The sequence below is a fragment of the Hemiscyllium ocellatum genome, chromosome 3 (assembly GCF_020745735.1).
Source record: "Hemiscyllium ocellatum isolate sHemOce1 chromosome 3, sHemOce1.pat.X.cur, whole genome shotgun sequence".
NCBI classification, from domain to species: domain Eukaryota; kingdom Metazoa; phylum Chordata; class Chondrichthyes; order Orectolobiformes; family Hemiscylliidae; genus Hemiscyllium; species Hemiscyllium ocellatum.
Window position 1 is genome coordinate 26,574,985 of NC_083403.1, and position 21,280 is coordinate 26,596,264.

At 46.0% G+C, this 21,280-nt stretch overlaps 1 protein-coding gene across 4 annotated transcripts in view; it reads right to left on the reverse strand.

The window, feature by feature from the left end:
• daam2 (dishevelled associated activator of morphogenesis 2) overlaps window positions 1–21,280 on the reverse strand; it is a 312,353-nt gene that overhangs the window by 69,813 nt on the left and 221,260 nt on the right. For all 4 annotated transcript variants that reach the window (XM_060849181.1, XM_060849197.1, XM_060849203.1 and 1 more), the window contains exons 15-19: window positions 13,367–13,474; window positions 7,870–7,976; window positions 6,150–6,234; window positions 3,040–3,146; window positions 1,980–2,068 (exon numbers count right to left, since the gene is read on the reverse strand). In XM_060849181.1, the coding sequence (XP_060705164.1) occupies window positions 1,980–2,068; window positions 3,040–3,146; window positions 6,150–6,234; window positions 7,870–7,976; window positions 13,367–13,474 (496 nt within the window). The remainder of the gene's footprint in view (window positions 1–1,979; window positions 2,069–3,039; window positions 3,147–6,149; window positions 6,235–7,869; window positions 7,977–13,366; window positions 13,475–21,280) is intronic.

A 21,280-nucleotide genomic window follows, 5' to 3' on the forward strand; every position in this document is an offset into this window, starting at 1 on the left:
TTGGAAAACCCCATCTGGTTCACTAATGTCCTTCAGGGAATGTAACAGCCACATCCTTTCCTGGTCTGGCCTACATGTGACTCCAGACCCACAGCAATGTGGTTGACTCTTAACTGCCCTTTGGGTAATTAGGGATTGGCAATAAATGCTGGCCCAGCCAGCGACGCCCTCATTCCATGAACAAACTAAAGAATTACTTGCTAGGGCACGGTTTTATGAATGTAAGTCAGATTGCCCTTGTCCAGACTTATCCAACCCATTTATCTCACAGGGTAATTTTTTTTTAATAAAGGTAAGTACATCTTGTCGGGCTGCTAGACATTCACCTGAAAAGCAATCACCGTAACATGAAGGGTACCTAGTGCTTGGTCTGCACAAAACAACGCTGATCCTGCTGATGAAGGAGTAGCGCTTCGAATGCTAGAGCCTCCAAATAAAGCTGTTGGGTTATAACCTGGTGTTGTGTGATTTTTTAACACTGTCCACCCCAGTTCAACACTGGTAGCTCCAAATCATGGCATCCATAGGGCCATGTATAATGTTTCTCTCTACATTTAAAGAAGATCTGAATGTTTTGGAAGCGATTCAGTGAATTCAGTGGAATGGGCCAGTGGTCTTACAACGCCAAGCATGTACCCGCTGGAGCTTACAAAAAAGAGATATCCCTTGATTGAACCAAAGAAGATGTTTGAGTGATCTTGACAGAGATAGAAAGGATGGTTTCTCACCTGGCAGAATCCAGAACTGGGGTCATTTTTAGAAATAAGGGGTCACCCATTTGAGACAGAGATGAGGAAAATACATATCTTTTCACAGAATCACATGTCAGGTCCTCAGTTGTATTGTGGTTAGTATCCCTGCCTGTCATGTGGGAGTCTGTGGTTCATATCCCTCCCAGGGAGGACTCAAGCAATTTGAGCATCATGGAGGCTCAGTGGTTGGAAGCTGCTGCCTCACAGCACCGGGGAAGCAGGTTTAATTCCAGCCTCAGATGATTGTCTGTGTGGAGTTTGCACACTCTCCCTGTGTCTCTGTGGGTTTCCTCTCACAGTCCAAATATCCGCAGGTTAAGTGGAATGGACATTTATATTGCCCACAGTGTCCAGGCTAGGTGGATTAGCCATGGGAAATGCAGGGATAGGATTGGTGGGGGGGGGGGGGAGGGGTTTGGTTTGGTGGGATGCTCTTTGGAGGGTCAGTATGGGCTGAATGGTCTGTATCCATGCTGTAGGGATCCTGTGAAGATTTCTCACAGAGGGCTGCAAGTCTTTGAAATTCTCTTCCTCTAAATGTGAGGGAAATTTGAATATATTTCATAGTATCCCTACAAGTCCACACCCAGACCCTACCCTATTACTTTTATATTTCCTCCTGATTAATGCACCTAACTACACATCCCTGAACACTATTGGTAATTTAGCATGGCCAATACACCTAATCTGCACATCTTTGAACTGTGGGAGGAAACCCACACAGACAGTCGTCCGAGGCTGGGATTGAACCCAGGACCCTGGCGCTGTGAGGGAGCAGTGCTAACCACCGAGCCACTGTGTCGCTCAAAGGGAGAGGTAAATAGCTTCTTGATAAGCAAAGTAGGAGATGGGGAGAGGAGGAGAAGCAGCCATGATTTCGTTCTAACCTGAACGACAGAGCAGGCTCGAAAGACTGAGGTGCCTACAGCGGGGTGGGGAGATGTTTCATTCCCTTGAGCGTAACTTTGTCCATTCCCCGCTGACCAGACCGCAGAGGCTGCAGTGCAGCCCCTTTAAGGAGCGGAGCATAGCGCATTTACCGAATGATTTACTGCTCACTTTAAAAAAATGTGTTTGTACTGGCTGAGCCCTCTCGAATAAACAAATGGCAAGAGAAGCTCTCCAGCTGCTCAGGCCCGCGTCAGCACACCATTTCAAGTTATTGCACAAACAGAGATGTTTCACAGCGTAAATATTTACCCAGACCGAGCTCTTTGACGGCCTTACCTTCGATCTTTGGCTTCGCTTCCGCGAGACGCTCGGCAAACTTCTTCTTGAAGAATAAAGCCTGCAGGCGCTGTTGGTAGTGGTCAATCCTGCGGGATGAGTGAACAGAATGTGCTCAGATAAAACAGGAGCTGGAGGAGGCTAGTTGGCCATCTGTGCCTACTCCGCCATTAGAAATGTTCACAGCTGATCATCCAACTCGGTCCCCTGTTCCCGCTATCTCCCCCAGACCCTTTGAACCCTTTTGTCTGAAGAACTATATCTAACTCCTTCTTGGAAACATCCAATGTTTTGGCCTCGATTCTCTGGCAGAGCCTTCTGCTCTCTGGATGAACAAATTTCTCCTTATGTCAGTCCCAAATGGCCTACTCCTTATCCTTAGACTGTGGCCGCTAGTTCTGGAATTCCCAATCATGGGGAAAATCCTGCCTGCATTTACCCCCATCCAGTCCTGATAATATTTTATGTGTTTCTATAAGGTTCGTCCACCCACTCCACTGACTAAGTATGTATTTAGAGAGGGTTTTAATAGCTGAAGCATGGTAAGGTGGTATGGTGGCTCAGTGGTTAGCACTGCAGCCTCATGGCGCCAGGGTCATGAGCTCAATTCCCACCTCAGGTGACTGTCTGTGTGGAGTTTGCACATTCTCCCCGTGTCTGCGTGGGTTTGCTCCGGTTTCCTCCCACAGTCCAAAGATGTGCAGGCCAGGTGAATTAGCCATGCTCAATTGCCCATAGTGTTAGGTGCATAAGTCAGAGGTAAATATAGGGTAGGGGGAATGGTTATGGGTGGGTTACTCTTCAGAGGATCGGTGTAGACTTGTTGGGCTGAAGGGCCTGTTTCCATGCTATAGGGAATCTAATCTAATCAGTTGTGCTGTGATGTTGTTCTCTATTGATTGGCCCTGATTCCCCAAAAGCTTGTCGAACTGCTCCTATCCAGTCTCACATCTCCATGGCTCAGTCCGCGGCTCCCCACCCTCAGACAGGAGACCAGCAGGGCCCTGCAGCACCATCACTGGTGGAATTATTACTATCATCCTGCATTGTATTGACCAACCTGCTCATCTCATAGAGGAAGCGATCTGCCCTGGCCATGCGATCAGTCTCGTGTTTATGCTCCTCCAGAAGGTCAATGTCACTCTTCTCTGGGACGAACTTGAGGAGCTGGGGAGGAAGTTATTACAGCAATTAAGAAGAACAACTGCTGACGTCCTCTCCCCAAGTTCACGGAGAAGTGGGGAGAGCTGAATGACAGTGATCAACACCAGGAGCTAGCTGACTGCAGTGTCCATTCACCAGATCAACTTGGCCTGGAAGCGGACTAGGTACGATCCTAACAGCCACCACCCCCACTGCATTGAAGGTGCCAAAAATGCTTATCTGCTGCGGCCAATAACAAATATCAATTCCTTTTACAAATTGGGATGGTGCATTCAACTGCCCGCAAGCTTCCCCATGGGAGACTGGTTAGAGAGGTTAGATCTTATGGACTACAGGGAGAACTGGGTGAAAGTGAAGACAGCAGATGCAGGAGATCAGAGTCAAGATTAGAGTGGTGCTGGAAATGCACAGCAGGTCAGGCAGCATCCGAGGAGGAGGAAAATCAACGTTTCGGGCAACAGCCTTTCATCAGGCCATGAATTTCTACAGGGAGAACGAGCCATTTGGATACAAAACTGGTTCGAAGGGAGAAGACAGAGGGTGGTGGTGGAAGGTTGTTTTTCAGACTGGAGGCCTGTGACCAGTGGAATGCCACAAGGATCAGTGCTGGGTCCACTGCTTTTCGTCATTATTTAAATTATTTGGATGTGAACATAGGAGGTATAATTAATAAGTTTGCAGATGACACCAAAATTGGAGTTGTACTGGTCAGTGAAGAAGGTTACCTCAGATTACAATGGGATCTTGATCAGAAGAGCCAATGGGCTGAGACGTGGCAGATGGAGATTAACTTAGATAAATGCGAGGTGTTGCATTTTGGGAAAGCAAATAGGAGCAGGACTTATACACTTAATGGTAAGGTCCTGGGGATTGTTGCTGAACAAAGAGACTTTGGAGTGCAGGTTCATAGCTCCTTGAAAGTGGAGTCGCAGGTAGATAGGATAGCGAAGAAGGTGGTTGGTTTGCTTTCCTTTATTGGTCAGAGTGTTGAGTACAGGAGTTGAGAGGTCATGTTGTGGCTGTACAAGACATTGGTTAGGCCACTTTTGGAATATTGTGTGCAATTCTGGTGTCCTTCCTATCGGAAGGATGTTGTGAAACTTGAAAGGTTTCAGAAAACATTTACAAGGATGTTGCCAGGGTTGGAGGGTTTGAGCTACAGGGAGAGGCTGAATAGGCTGGGGCTGTTTTCATTGGAGCATCGGAGGCCGAGGGGTAACCTTATGGAGATTGACAAAATCATGAGGGGCATAGACAAAGTATTTTCCCTGGGGTGGGGTGGTAGAGGGCATAGGTTTAGGGTGAGAGGGGAAAATATAAAAGGGCCCTTAGGGGCAATGTTTCCACACAGAGGGTGGTGTGTGTATGGAATGAGCTGTCAGAGGAAGCAGTGGAGGCTGGTACAATTACAACTTTTAAAAGGCATCTGGATGGGTATATGAATATGAAGGGTTTAGAGGGACATGGGTCATGTCCTGGCAGATGGCACTAGACTAGGTTAGGATATCTGGTCGGCATGGACGAGTTGGATTGAAGGGTCTGTTTCCATGCTGTTGTTCTATGACTTTAAAGATCTGGGCCCCAAGTTCACCCCTCACATCATCTTCCCGTGTTAATTCATCATGAATACCCCTGGCCATCATTCATGAAAATACAGCAAATCATTCCATCTGGCTGTGCGGAGATTAAATCATTGGAAGAGTTATAACTGTGACCAACCCTGAAACATTTTAAGAGGTTTTGGGAATAGGAGGGGAGGGATTTAGTTTGTGAATGGTAATGGACTTGCATTAATCCTAGTTGGGAGCAGGATTTGATCAGAGGCAGCTTAAGGGGAAAACATCACGCTGTAATGCCATTCAGATTAAAAGTGATGTGCAAATGAAGCAAGGCTGTTGTGAGAAATAAACTTTGGACACACACACACACAGAGTGGCTAGAGTCGGGAATGCACTGTTTGGAAATGTATCAGAGTCAGGTTCAACTAAGGTCTTCAAGAGAGGTATTGGATGGTTCCTTGGATAGAAATGGTGTGCAGGGATATGGGGGGGAAGACAGGAGACTGGCACTGAGTAATCAAACCAATTCAAGCACAATGGGCCAAATGGCCTCTCACTCTGTTCTAACAATCCCATGATTCTGCTGAAACAAAGCCCAGTGATAGACTCTGGCATGACTGTGCCCATGCTCTTGATGGTGAGGACTGGACTGGCCCAGGATTTGGATGGTTTTATTCATGCTGATAGGCTTTTTGGCTACATGGTAGTAAAGTTGTAAAGGGGGTAGAGTACAATTATAGTGGCTGTCCCTGTAGTGGAAGTGGAGCACTGCTGGGATGAGGGGTTTAGCCTGTGAGCACACATTAAGCAGGTTGGATCTATACTCTGATAGAATGTTTACGACAGGACCTTTTGTGGAACTATGGAGTTTAGAAAACTGTCCTCACTGCAAGGTTCTGAGAGTATTTCAGAGCTTCGAGGATGAAAGGGTGTTTCGCATGGCCAGGGAAACTAGAACAAGGAGAGATCATCTCCAGACAACCCAGTTCAGACTGAGATGAAGAATAATGTCTTCACTCAAACACTTGTGAATATCTACAATTGTCTGAAGCAGAACCCTGTGGATGCTGACTGGTTTACTGTATTCAAAAGCTGAAATCGATGGCCTTTTTGGTCAGTAAGGATATGGGGATTGGAAAGATGAGTGGATTGATGTTGATGATTGGCCATGAGTTAAACGGACAGCACAGGGAATGTGAGGGGTGAACTCTTTCTACTTCTCATGTAAGACAATCGCAGCTAATACCCACCATCAGGGATAATGATTAGCCCATGTTTTTCCCATTGTGCACTTCATTTATGGCACCCACACTGCCATCAGGTTCATTCAGAACATGGTAGGAGAATGTCACTTTACCTAAGATTGACCCTTGTGGCATGGTGTGACCCCAGTGTGCTCATCTCCATTCCACCTGGTCCAAGCTCATCGAAGGATCTGCACCCTTACCTGTTCCAGCATGTCCTTGGCCAAGTCTTCTTGTTCGTCCATTTGCAAGATTGCACGCTTGATTTCCTCATTGGACAGCTTTAGCCTAACAGGAGATGAGAACATTGGATAGAGTCATAGAATAATCTTAAAATCCCTACAGCATGCAAACAGGCCATTCAGCTCAGCAGGTCCACACTGACCCTCCACAAGACATCCACATCCTTACCCTATCCCTGAAACCCTGTATTTCCCCAGGCTAATCTACCTTGTCAGCACATCCCTAGGCATTATGGGCAGTTTAGCATGGCCAACTTGCATATATTTGGACTGTGGGAGGAAACCAAAATGATCAGAGGAAACCCACGCAGACGCAGGGAGAATGTGCAGACATGGGTCCATGGTGCTGTGAAGGCAGCAGTGCTAGCCACTGAGCCACTGTGCTGCTTGCGGTGGGACAAACCAGGCCACTGATAGTTGGAGGACCGTAAAGTCCGGGCATGACTTTGAGATCCAGCAGAAGCAGGCTTGCACTGCTGCGGGTTCACCTGCTCCAGTTAAAGTCCCAGTCGTATCGGAAGCTGACAGTTTAGTGCAAGACTTGATGGAATGCTGTATCCTCAGAGGTCATCCCTGTTCAAACCAAGACCCTGTTTTGCCCAGCCCATAATGAACCCCATGGTGCTAAACTAAGAGTGGGTAGGGGCACAATCTCAGGCAACCACCCTCCCTCAAACAACAGAACCAAAAACAGATTGATTGACATTGACATCATGATGGAATCTTGCTGTTTGTAAATTCCCTTCCATGTTTGACTCCATTGACAATGTTCTCACTGTTTCGGAAAGGACTTGCATGAATGCACCTTTCTCGAGGGGCAAACATCACATGTTCATGTTTAGATTAGAGGGGTGCTGGCAAAGCACAGCAGTTCAGTCAGCATCCGAGGAGTAATGTAAACTTTGGTTTCCAGCATCTGCAGTCATTGTTTTTACTTAGTCACATGTTAATGATCCTCTCCTATCAGTAAGCTCAGAAACAAGCAAGAAAAGAGAGAACTTGCATTTTTATCAGATTATATTAGATTCCCTACAGTGTGGAAACAGACCCTTTGGCCCAACCACTCCACACAGACCCTCTGAAGAGTAACCCATCCAGACCCATTTCCCTAATGCACCTAACACTATGGGCAATTTAGCACGGCCAATTCACTGACCTGCACATCTTTGGACTGTGGGAGGAAACCCACACAGACACAGGGAGAATGTGCAAACACCACACAGACAGTTGCCTGAGGTGGGAATTGTACCCAGGCCTCTACATTTACCCCTTCACTTAACACTATAGGCAATTTAGCATGGCCAATTCACCTAACCTGCACTGTGGGAGGAAACAGGAGCACATGGGGAGAATGTGCAAACTCACACAGTCACCCGAGGCTGGAATCGAACCTGGGACCCTAGTGCTGTGAGGTAGCAGTGCTAACCATTGAGCCACCGTCCTGCCCTAACAACTGTTACATCCTCTCGACTTCCCAAATTACGGGGCAGTTTGATGTGGTATGCTGAAATGCAGCCATAGTCACATTGAATTCAATAGCAATCTATTCTACTGTTATTCTACTCAAGATTGAACAGACATTGACCTTCCTTGCTGATTCTACGTGGGATGGTTCACTCACTCACAAAACTCACACCAGGACAATAAATGACATGGTAAACACTCTGAGCCTTGTACTTACTTTGACAACAGAATGACGCAGTTCTGAGCCCTTCGTCCATCAATCACTGATAGCTCCTTCACCTTCCTCATCGTGAGGTACAGATCCTCAGTGGACCCCAGCTCTTTCTGTGGACGTGTCGGGTTTGGGAGGGGGCGTGGTGGGGAGGGGGAAAGCAAAATAAAACACCGTTCCATCACCTGAACTGGACGCAAACCATCCGATAGTCAACTTGGTGAAACTCAGTGCATGAATGGTGGTGATTTCTCACTGGCAAAGTGAACAGGTTGCACACTCACCTGTTCCGAGAGGTTAGTCTGAGGGTGAGGGAACGGGTCCTGTGCAGCAAAGGTCATCGAGAAGCATAGAAAATTGAAACATGCCAAAGTGAATTAGTATTCAGCAGAAAGCAGCCATGCAAGAATTGTGTTGGAAGAGTATAACCAATGTCTAACAAATCTTTATCTTAAATTATTCCTTAGCAGCTCATCACTGTGCACTGAGCAACTATCTGTACCCTATGGTTTACTTTTAATTAGTCAAACATTGGAGGCGACTAATGTATTATGCACTACTGTAGTCTAATAGTAATCAATCATCAAACTCTTTCTGATAGCCACCTCGATCTTAACACTAAAGGAGAACCTAGGACCAGACTGTTGGACTGGCCCATCAGTGAGACAGGGGATGTCACCGCTTAGAAATTACTGTCAGCCATGTTAGCAGGCGGACATGCACCTTGCTCCATTGGCACTCACTTCTCTGTCACTATGCCCTTACACTCAAACCCACCAAAACAGATTGGCATGTGTGTTTAAATTGCAACCCAAGATATCGATTGTTAATGAACCAAAACAGAAATCGTTGGAGAAACTCAGGCGGTCGGGCAGCACTTGTGCAGAGAAAACACAGTTAACCTTTTGAGTCCAGTAATCCTTCCTCAGAACTGATGTTTGCTAGGAGGAAGGGTCGCTGGACCCAAAGCGTTAACTCTGATGTCTCTCCACAAATGAGTTTTTCCAGCAATTTCTGTTTTCGTTTCTGGTTTCCAGCGTCTGCAGTTCTTTCGCTTGTATTTATGTAGACAGGAAAAGGTTGATGAAGGGCTTTTGCCCAAAATGTCGATTTCGCTGCACCTTGGATGCTGCCTGGACTGCTGTGCTCTTCCAGCACCACTAATCCAGGAAAAGGTTGGTACCCGTGCTGAAGAAGGGGTGGGGGTGGGGAAGGAGTGAATGATAGGTGGAGATGGGGGCAAGAGAGAGAGTAAAACAATTGTTCAGACAAAGGAGTGGGTAAATGTGAGGAGTTGTTAATGGGGACCATTAGCAGCTGACAATGGGTTGTTAGGGGTAGCAGCCCACATGCTGACAAGGTCTGGTGTGGGAGGAAGGTTGGGGTAAGGACATGGGAGAAGGTGCTTAGGCCTGAAAATGATTGAATCGATATTGCGTCCTCAGCATTTTCTAGGCTTGGCTTTCATTCAATGGAAGGCGCTCAATGAAATCTTACAATCCGACCAGCTGCTCAGCAGCATTTACTGTCACTCTCAGTTCTGGGAGGGAGGGGGGATCCAGCACAATACTGAAATTTCACTGTCATCCTCAGCAAAGCACTGCAAAGTTGAGGGATTAAGCAGGCAAGTAAAAGCTGCCATGTCGAGGCACAAGCGTAGCTCTCTCTCTCTCCCTCTCTCTCTCTTTCTCTAAACCCCGGGGGACTTAGAGAAATGACCACTTTGAGGTTCAAGCTCAGCAATAAAACAAAGACCTACTCTTGCTGGAGATCTGAGACGAAAACCGGAATTGTTAGAGAAACTCAGCCAGTCTGAAAACAGAGTGAACCAGACTTGGGAGTCTAGTGACTCTCCTTCAGAACTGACAGCAGCTGGGAGGAAGTCGGGTTATCATTTTTATGGACCCTGAGCTTCCACTTCAACACACCGCTAGGTTCCCATGCCAACAGGGAAGATCATAGAATCCCCATGGTGTGAAAGCAGGCCATTTAGCCCATCGAGTCCACACCAACGCTCCGAAGAGCACCCTATCCCGGTAACCCTATTTTTCCCATGGCCAGCCCCAGACATATCCACCCCATCTGCACAGCTTTGGTGGGAGGAAACCGGAGCACCTGGAGGAAACCGACACAGACACTGGGAGAATGTGCAAACTCTGCACAGAGAGTCACCCGAGGCTGGGATTGAACCCAGGTCCCTGGCGCGGTGAGGCAGCAGTGCTAACTGCTGAGCCACCATGCCACATTCTGCACTGCTCCAGCAAGTTTCAGCGCAAGCTCCAAAAACAACATCTCGTTTTCCTCAGGGATCCGGCATTCTCCAGGATTCGGCATCGAGTTCAGTAACTTTAAAGCCTGATTCCATCCTTCCATGTTTTTTTACTCACCCTGTCCTGTTATGATATGTGTTGCTTAAAACACAGCCTCCCCATTCTCTCTCCTACTCTCAGACCTCATTATCACTTACTCAGCTTCTCCCGGTTTGCTAACCTTGCTCGTCCTTTCATATCACGCTCTCTCTCTCTCTGTCTCGGCTCCGTCTCCAACCATCTGCTCATGTCTCTCCCAACTTACCCAAACCAGGCCTCCCCCTCCCCCCATCCATTCACCCCCACCACCCATCCAATCCTACCTTTCACCAAAAATAGCATTTTTTTTTCTAGCTCAAATCCGTTCTGATGGAGGGTTATCAGACTTGAATCTTTGCTTTCTCTCCACAAGTGGCTGCCAGACCCGCAGAGTTTCTCCAGCAATTTCTGCTCTTTTCGTTTCGGATTCGTCCAGCTCTACATGAGTGCAGCTCTGGGCGAGGTAGCTAAATCCTTCTGTTCTGTCCCCAGCGGGCTCATCATTAGGATGCCTCGTCATTGTTCTGTGGCAAGGCGCAAAGGAAGATCTTCACGTCCAAAAGAAACCACCATCTGCGTGGTGGGGCTAAACGAGGCCTGCGGGGTCAGCCGCACTGTTAATCCCACCCATCTTCCACAATGGCAGTGAGATTTTCTTTATTCATTTGTGGGATACGGGCATTGCTGGCTGGCCAGCATTGATAGCCCATCCCTAGTTGCCCCTGAGAAGGTGGTGGGAAGCTGCCATCTTGAATTGTTGCAGTCCATCTGCTGTGGGTCGACCCACAATGCCAGTAAGGAGGGAACTGAGTTGGGAGGGAATGTGAAGGAACAATATTTCCAAGTCAGGGGAGTGAGTGACTTGGAGGGGAACTTGCAGGTGGTGGTGGTCTCAAGTATCTGCTGCCCTTGCCCTTCGAGATGAAAGTGATCGTGGGTTTGGAGGGTGCTATCTAAGCATCTTTGGCGAATTGGAAAGAGTTGTTTTATGTCCAGTGACAGCTCTCGCAATGGATCCCTTTGGTGTTTCTTCTTAAAAGAATGGGTGCTAATCAAAATGTCACATGACACCTGCTCAACACATGAGCTGGTCACCACAACGTGCAACGTGTCTTGCTGTTCCAGGCCTGGGGAAGGGTGGGGGGGCGGAATTGTTATGCCAAACTGAAGTGATTTGCTGGCTCATGGAGACAAGACCGTGCTGAACACATGGCCTTTTATGGGACTTGGAGTGCCGGCAGTCTAATGCAGTACCAGACACCCAAAAAAAAACTGTTGTGCAATGAGCCATAAACACAGACTGAATGAATTTAATCTTTTAAAAGGTCCCCCTTTGAACGGGCAAATTTTAAATGATGCGGGAAGCTTAACCGCTCCCCCCAGCTCCCTGCCCCAACCTCGCCCTCAGCTCATTTGAAGGAGTAAAGGATATCTCTCCTTGAGGACCTCACATGATTGCTGAATGGTCACTCTGTCAAAATCGGAGCAGGCAAGCCAAGTGTTCGGGTTTGATAGACTGTTTTCACATATTTCATGCTGGCACATAAACAATATGTAAAAATGCAATGATAGATTTAGATTAACCAGGCGTCGAGCCACTTTAATGTTGCTCAAGGACCAGCGGACTGTACTCCTTGCTTTATATACACAAAGGCACACGCATGTATATCGATTCATGAATCAAGGAGAATCAAGTGAGAGAGAAGCAGTGGAAAGTGGTTGCCTTATATGGATCTTTCTGCCTGCACAGTAACAGACAACCTGGAAGCGTAGAGCAAAGACAACTCGCTCTTGGGCAATTTAGAACAGAAGTAGGACCTCCATCATCCTATTCCAAAAGAGTTAGCTATCACCAGATCCACAAAACACAGCCATGCTCCCCCCAACTCAGGACTGACAGATTCCCAGGGTTAGGCGCAACGAAAACGTAGGGACAGTGCTTCTGAAATGGCAAGAAGGTTTCAGTCACTTTAATATCAAAGCAGAGAACGCAGGAGAAGAAGGTGTAGGATTAGCAAACTGTGGTGGAGGACAGTTTCAGGATGGATTAGATTAGATTCCCGAAAGTATGGAAACAAGCCCTTCGGCCCAACAAGTCCACACCGACCCTCCGAAGAGTAACCCACCCGGACCCATTCCCCTAGCCTATAGTTACCCCTGACTAATGCACCTAACACTATTGTGGGAGGAAACAGGAGCACCCAGAGGAAACCCACGCAGACAATATGCAAACTCCACACAGTTGCCCGAGGTGGGAATCAAACCTGGGTCCCTGGCACTGTGAGGCAGTAGTGCTAACCACTGAGCCACTGTGCTGCCCTAATGGACATTATTTGCCATGGCTAAAAGAACAGGAAAATGGCAAGTTTCATGCCCTGGAAAAATAAGCTTAAGGGCCTTTGCTGTTCGAGCTCTACATGTCAGCCTGAAGCGAAGGACAGTCATGAGCCGAGAGCACATCTTTTATCTCAGGCTTAGGTCAAGCAAACTCTGTTTTCTCAAGGTAGGCTTTTCCAGTAACACACGATCAGGTTAGCAATCAGGTGTGCTGCAGCCTACTTAAAACGGATCCAGCTCATGGGAATTACTCATTTTTTTTTATTTGGTAGCAATATAAACTGGGGATTTCCTTGATTAAATCCGAACCAGAATAATGGATCACAAGAGCTGGGAGCTTCAGCAGTCACTTTGAACACTTGGTTTCCAGACAGCTTCATCAACAGGAATGACTCAAAGGAAATCACACCACAGTAAAGCAATGAAGGCCATTTGGCCCATCAGGGTTTTGTCAGATATTTGAAAGAGCCCTCTACACAGTGACTCCGCTCCAGAAACTAATCCCTCAGAGTTCGATTGTGAAAGTTATGGCTGAATCAATTCTCTCCAGCCTTTTGGTCTGTGTGTCCCCAGTCAGAACAACTCTCCTGGAGACCCTTTCACTTCATTTGCTACTTGCCTCCAAATCGGCACCTTTTGATTAGCAATGCAGTCCCTTTAACAAAAACCCTTCTTGGAGTGGTAAAGCACTTGCTGGATCAGCCGCCCTTCCTCCACCCACCCCACCTCCTCCTCCAGCTGAGGGAAACTCCTGACACCTGCTATGTAACCACTGCTTGATCCCACAAACCACACGATGGAGAAAGAGAAACCTTTACCTGCTGCCTCTGGTAGGCCGAGAACATCTTTTCAAAATCTTCCAGGTCAAGAGTGTTGAAGGCTCGCAGGTCATCTATGTCGTTCCAGACAGTGCCTTGAATCCTGTCCTGTAACAGTCCAGACCACAGAAATATCAATGAGCTTGTGATGACCACGTGTGGCTAAGATCACAGGAGCCACGATATCAAATGAAACAAAATATTGCTTTGGCTTTCAGGCATTGGTGAAGCTCAATATGCTAATAGTATCGTTCATTGTCAGATTTCAAACACACTTTAATTGTGAAATTGAAATGTCTCTGCTTTCATCCCCTCAAACGGTATGCCCGTGAGGATGTGGTGTCTCCAGGACATCATTTAGCTTTCAAACTGTTTATTAGCTTTTCCACTGAAGGCCCATCACCCTTATTTTTAAGGCTTGTTGCCCATGAGCAATGAAGGCTAGAGAACTCACGGAGATAAAATTGACGTTTTGTAAACAGTCTACATTACAGAAGAAGTGCTGGAGGTCCTAAAATATATAAACGTAGATAAATCTCCAGGACTTAATCAAGTGTACCCCAGGATGTTGTGGGAGATTATGGAAGAATTGTAAGGTCCCTAGCAGACTAATTGTATCACCTACAACTATGTGTGAGGTGCCGGAGGACTGGGAAGTGGCTAACATTGTGCCTTTATTTCGGAAAGGCTACAAGGAGAAGCCAGGGAACTAAAGACCTGTATGGCATCAATGGTCAGTAGACAAGTAGGAGACTGGAAGAACACAGCCAGCCAGGCAGCATCAGGAGGTGGAGAAGTCAATATTTTGGGTACAACCTTCTTCAGTGGTGGGTAAGCTGTTGGAGGGGTTTGTGAGACATATGATGTACATGCAATTGGAGAGACAAGGTCTGATTAGGGACAGTCAGCATGGCGTGGTGTGTCGGAAATCATGTCTTATAAACTTAATTGAGTTTTTTTGAAGACATTGCCAACAAGATTGATGAGGGCAGAGCAATTGATATTGTCTACATGGACCACGTTCAGGGAGAGCTTGCCAAATAGATACAAAATGTGCTTGATGCTAGGAGACAGGGTCATGGTGGAGAGCTGTTTATTGGACTGGAGACTTGTGACCAGCAATATTCCACAGGGATCAGTGCTGGGTCCAGCTTTGTTTGTCATTTATGTAAACGATTTGGGTTAGAATTTAGGAGGCATAGTTAGTAAGTTTGCAGATGACTCCAAATTTGGTGACAGAGTTGACAGTAAAGATGGTTATCTAAGATTACAAAGGGATCTTGATCAATATGCTGAGGAGTGGCAGATGGAGTTTAACTTTAATAATTGTGAGCTGTTGCACTTTGGTAAAACAAATGTGGTAGTTAACGATAGAGCCCTAGGTAGTGTTGTCAAACAGAGAGACCCAAGGGTTCAGGTACTCATTCCTTGAAAGTTACAGGTAGACAGGGTGGTAAAGAACTTCGAGTAAAAAATGAGGTCTGCAGAGCATCTCCTCCACTTCCCGCTCCTCCGCCCTTGAGCCCCGCTCCTCCAACCGCCACCAAGACAGAACCCCACTGGTTCTCACCTGCCACCCCACCAACCTCCGCATACAACGTATCATCTGCCGCCATTTCCGCCACCTCCAAACGGACCCCACCACCAAGGATATATTTCCCTCCCCTCCCCTATCAGCGTTCCGCAAGGACCACTCCCTTCGTGACTCCCTCGTCAGATCCACACCCCCCACCAACCCAACCTCCACCCCCGGCACCTTCCCCTGCAACCACAGGAAATGTAAAACTTGCGCCCACACCTCCACACTCACTTCCCTCCAAGGCCCCAAGGGATCCTTCCATATCCGCCACAAGTTCACCTGTACCTCCACACACATCATCTATTGCATCCGCTGCACCCGATGTGGCCTCCTCTATTTTGGTGAGACAGGCCGCTTACTTGCGGAACGCTTCAGAGAACACCTCCGGGCCGCCCGAACCAACCAACCCAATCACCCCGTGGCTCAACACTTTAACTCTCCCTCCCACTCCACCGAGGACATGCAGGTTCTTGGACTCCTCCACCGGCAGAACACAACTACACGACGGCTGGAGGAGGAGCGCCTCATCTTCCGCCTGGGAACCCTCCAACCACAAGGTATGAATTCAGATTTCTCCAGTTTCCTCATTTCCCCTCCCCCCACCTTGTCTCAGTCGGTTCCCTCAACTCAGCACCGCCCTCCTAACCTGCAATCCTCTTCCTGACCTCTCCGCCCCCACCCCACTCCGGCCTATCACCCTCACCTTGACCTCCTTCCACCTATCCCACCTCCATCGCCCCTCCCCCTAGTCCCTCCTCCCTACCTTTTATCTTAGCCTGCTTGACTCTCTCTCTCTTATTCCTGATGAAGGGCTTATGCTCGAAACGTCGAATTCTCTATTCCTGAGATGCTGCCTGGCCTGCTGTGCTTTGACCAGCAACACATTTGCAGGGTGGTAAAGAAGGTATTTAGCACGCTTGCCTTCATTGATCAGGCCACTGAGTATGGGTTTTGGGATAGAATGTTGGGGTTGTACAAGATGTTGGTGAGGCCACTTTTGGAGCATTGCGTGCAGTTCTAATTGCACTGTTGCTGGAAGGATATTGTTAAAGGATATTGTTTCACAAAAGATTTACTATTATGTGTTTGAGCTTTAAGGATAGACTGGAATGTTTTTCACTGGGGCATAGGAGGTCGAGGAATGACCTTATAAAGGGGCATAGATAAGGTGAATAACAAAGGTCTTTTCCCTAGGGTGGGGGAGGCTCAAAAATAGTGGTCAAAAATGTGAAGGTTAGAGGAGAAAAATTGAAAAGGGCCCTGAAGTGTAACTTTTTCACAAAGAAGGTGGTTCACATGTAGAATGAACTTCCAGAGGAAGTGAAAGATTCAGGTGCAGTTACTACATTTAAAAGACATTTGGATTGGTACATGAATAAGAAAGGTGTAGCGAGATATGGGCCAAACAGAGGAAAATTGGGGAACTTGGTCAGCATGGAGGTTGGGCGAAAGGGTTTGTTTCTGTGTTGTATGACTCAATAACATGTCTCAAAACTAAATGGAAAATTTGAAACAAAACTGGGTACAGATTGGTTATAGGCCAAGAGGGATTGAATCATTTTTGGTAAAGTCTTGGATCCAGCTGCTGGATTTTTTTCCAAGTATCCATTAACAAACCGAGATCGGGGAAATTCACTTCTATTTTAGAACACTCAAGACTTAGTTTTAAATGTTGAAATGTTGTGGTGGAATTTTTCACAGCTGCCAAAATGTCAGCAGAGTTTTTAGAGCAGGTTGCTGGACAAGAATTGGTCTGAAGCCTCCTCAGTGAGGTGGAAGCTCGTAATCATAGAAAAAGGACATTTTTCCAACATTATGGTTCCAGACAATCAACCAGGCAAGGAAGAGGTTCACGTTCATGGGACAAACAGAGCACACAATTTAGCTTAACACGAGGTGACACTGCAGTGTGCTTGGCAAAGTGTCGTCTTCACTGTTCTAATTGCATTCATGAAGGTAGCGATGATTAGAAATTAAGGATGCTAACTGTTAAGTCACAACACCAAAATCAGTTTCAGTCTACAGTGTTGCTTTTTATATCACAGTATCACCATCACGGGTGGGGTTACCATTAAAGCCTTCCCTTCTCAACCTCTCTCCTGGCCACCAGTCATCCTTCACATCAGAGAGAGCAGCCCCATGGGCTGGTAGGTCTATGACAACTTTACTCTTTCACCTTTACAACATGATGTCTGCCTGAGGAAGGAGCGGGGACCCCGAAAGCCTATGGTTTCAATTAAACCTGTTGGACTATAACCTGATGTCACGTGATTTTTGGCCTTTACCACATGATCGCAGGTATTGATAATTAGGATTATGATTCGTGATGCCCCTCCACGCTGGAAATGGGAAGCCGCAGTACAGTCATCAATGTGAAGTTTGTTCACTGACATAAGTCTGCATCGTTGTAATCTGGACTCATCTCAGTAAAGGAGGGGACAAAGTCAGTAAGACATAGAGAATGGCCTGTTTCCACTACTCGTTAAAAGCCTTGTCGACAGCATCATGACTGGTTATTATCTCGGATCAAGCCCCTGCAACTACTGCAGGAAGTCAGACCCTCAGGTCCTGATAAATGCATAGCCACACAATGCCAAGACAAATGTTATGCTTGGAGCAGGACAGCTAGAATTTGCAGACCATAAGTAGCCCATTTATAAATTCCTGTCCCCACAGCTCATTTAATCATTCATTCAGCACTTCAATCTAAACAGAAACAGAGTCAATTTTGAGAAAAGGATGGTGGGGGATGGGGAGCGAAGGAAAATAAGGTTACACAGTGAGCATGTGTTGTCTAAAAGGAGGAATCTGGCAGGAGATCTAGCGATACTGAGTGAGCCGAATAATCGGTTTGTGGGATCCAGATTGCATTTCCGATGAAGCATGTTAAGACAGCTGGGAGTTTGTGCACTGGAATTGTCAACAAAGGGCGTGGAAGGGATACGGGAGGTGGAACTCTGGGAAGCCATACAGTAAAGTTAATGGTAGGAATGATAGAGGGGTTTTAGCATTTTTAAAAGCACATCGCTCTGTGGTCGCGTGGGTAGTTCTTGCAATGTTGAGTCAGATGTGTTCCCACGCCAGGGGCTTGACAACATGACCTCAGCACACACTCTGAAGCAGCATTATGGGAACACTACCATGTCAGAGATGTCAATACGTGAAAAAAGTAACAATAAAAAACGTTTAGAAAGAGCATGGAGCCTATCACTGGTGTTCTGGCCAAAATTTACTCTTCCATCACTTTCCCAAAGTCAGATCATCTGATCGTAATTGTCTGTCTGTCTGTTCAATCTCACTTTGCACATATTCTCTCCTGCATTTCCAATATTATGACAAAACCATATTTCAAAAAGGTTTTCATTGATAAATTGCTTTGCACACCCAGGAGGTTGCGAAAACCACTACACACAGACATGAGTTCTGTCCATGTCTCTCCCTTAAAGTGGCCATTCTCTGTCATTTAGCCAATGTTACAGTCGGTCTATGTACAAGATTGTCCCTTAAACAGTAACTGGATGAAAGACAAATTAATCTACTTTTGTGTGTTTGGGACTGCATACCTTCTTGTCTTTAATCTCTGAAGTTTAATTCTGCAAACGGCAGATGGAGGAGACATCTATAATAAATTTTTGCATGTATTAGACAACAGCTCCAGCAATGGAACATTCCATCGTTGCCATATCCAAGATTATGCTTGAGAGAGAGGGAGAGAGAGAGAGAGAGAGAGAAAGAGAGAGAGAAGTGCACCTTGAATATATAACTTTCTGATTCAGGGTCAAGAGTCTCTTAACTGAATCCACTCTTTACACTCTGCACCAGAAACAATTGATATGCTTAGAACATTGATCAGGGCAAATGTAAAATGAACTTCAGGAACAATAACTCACCAGTGCTGTTCTTGGCAGTTTGACGAATCTCTCCCTATTATTTCGGGAAATGCTATCTTCATGTTGCAGCTTACTGGTGTGACTGTTTAACAGTGTGAGAATGTCAATATGTAACAGCATGCCACTGTTCTGATCCAAAGGCAGCCAATTACCACCTTCTCCAGAGGAGTTAGGGATGGCCTGGCCAGTGATGGCCACTTTCCATGTTTGGATAGTAATGGTGTGCAGAGATATAGGAAAGAGGCAGGAGACTTGTACCAGAATATAACTGGCGTTTCACAATGGGCTGAATGGCCTCCCTCTGCAGCATACCAATCCTGTGATATACAAATAAGCGAAAGGAGGTGTGCAAATCTACATACGTACATATTACGTATGTACATATTACTCTCTGGCAATCTGATAGTGAGGCAAAGCCTCTGTTTGACCCTGATTGTCAACCAGCAAAACCCAAACCTGAAGTTTTATCTTTACTCACTGATAAGATTTACTTTTCAGAACTATAAGTTAGAAACATCATCATTTCCCCAATTGACAATCAGAGCTTCAGTTTACATCTACATATACTCTTTTGAAATAATCACAACAAAAGGAAAGCATCAAATTAAAGCAAATTAGACCATATTAAAAGTTAACAAGAGTAGAAAAGTGTGGCGCTGGAAAAGCACTGTGGGTCAGGCAGCATCTAATGAGCAGGAGAATCGATGAACAGCTTATGCTCGAAACATTGCCACTCCTGCGTCTTGGATGCTGCCTGACCTGCTGTGCTTTTCCAGCACCACAGTTTTCATCTCTGATCTGCAGCATCTGCAGTCCTCACTTTCTCTCAATCCGTTCAAGAGGCAATGTAATAGCAACCAATCAGAAAAAGCAAATTTACAAGTTCATTAAAATGTCATTTTGGGGGGAGGGGGAGGAGCGCAATGCACTCCAGCTGCTGTGGTAACTACCAGTCACAGCAAGACTCCACATGCCCTCTCTCCCAGGACACCCGGGAGTGGATGTAATGAGGTAAGGGGGCAGTCATTCAGATATTAAGACGCCTTCCATTGCCTGGATTTGTTGATGGTCACCTTGGCCACGCCCAGAAGTGGACCCACAAAAAGGCTGTCCAGTCAGCCCACACTGGCTGCCTGAATCTCAATGGGAAATAAATATCTAACAGCAGCTCTCTTGAGGTCACAGACCCATGTGATAAACGCATAAGTGGAACATGTCCCCCTCACTGCTGCAGCACACATAGTTGTCCGCTTCTGTACGTGTATGATATTTTCAAATCAACCTGTTCAGAAATGTTCTGACACACCTCTGCAGCAGGTGACCCTCCAGCTCTTTCATATATAAATTACAAAACTTTTTTTCAAAGTTACAATTTCAAGTGAACTTTAACAATTGGTGTCATGTCGGCCCAGATACTACATTAAAGGTGTGAGCTGCCCTGCGTGAGGCTGTCTGTGCCATAATGGTCAGACTGATTCTCATCTAAAAAACAGATTTACAGAATCTTACATGGATTCGTGCAACTTTTGAGCAAATGTAATTCTGCAAGTACAAATTCACCCCACAAACGTATATGTGGATGTGTGCATTTGGGTGGGTGTGTAAGGGGTGGGAGGGGGGGAGCGGGGTGGGTTATGAGTGTCTGTGAGAGAGTGTGCGTATGTGTGTAAGTGTGAGTGTTTAACAATTGTTAAAGTTCACTTGCGAATGTAACTTTTAAAACAAATTTTGCAATTTACACATGAAAGAACTGAAACCAACATGGCCATTTTAAAAGATGAGAAACTTAACAATCCAGATCTTTTTCAATATATAATTTCAGTTACATCACACTGTAAACTTTTGCAAAAATTCTGCATCTTACAATCTTATACTCCACAACCACCTGATGAAGGAGCAGCACTCAGAAAGCTAGTGCTTCCAAATAAACCTATTGGACTATAACATGTCATTGTGTGATTTTTAACTCAGTGTTTGCTGTACGTTGCTTTAAGTGAGGGCTCTGCTGTTGGACTACTTTGCTTGCCACTAGATCTGGAGGAATTTGCAAAGGCAACATTAGTGGTATTTCTCCAGTAAACCATGGATAGTAACATTATACAAATAACCCAAGGGTTTTCACAGACGACGTACAATGATTAAGGATAATTAAGCTAAGAATTTAAATAAACTCGTCAACTGTGGAAGATTACTGCCCAGTATTCTTTCTTAATATTAAATACTGCACAATAAACAGATTGACAGCCCAGACTTCATAAAATAATGTTACATTTTAAGCAGCCCTCTGTCGAACATACTTACCAAGTCATAAGTATTTAAGTAGGGAGCGAGAGACTTCTGGAATTCAATTGAATTCTCAGTTTATTTAATCTCTTGTCCATGTAACAGCTCATTATGTAAACAGTCAGGGTGATGGCTATTCAAAACTCAATCCATGTTAAAGTC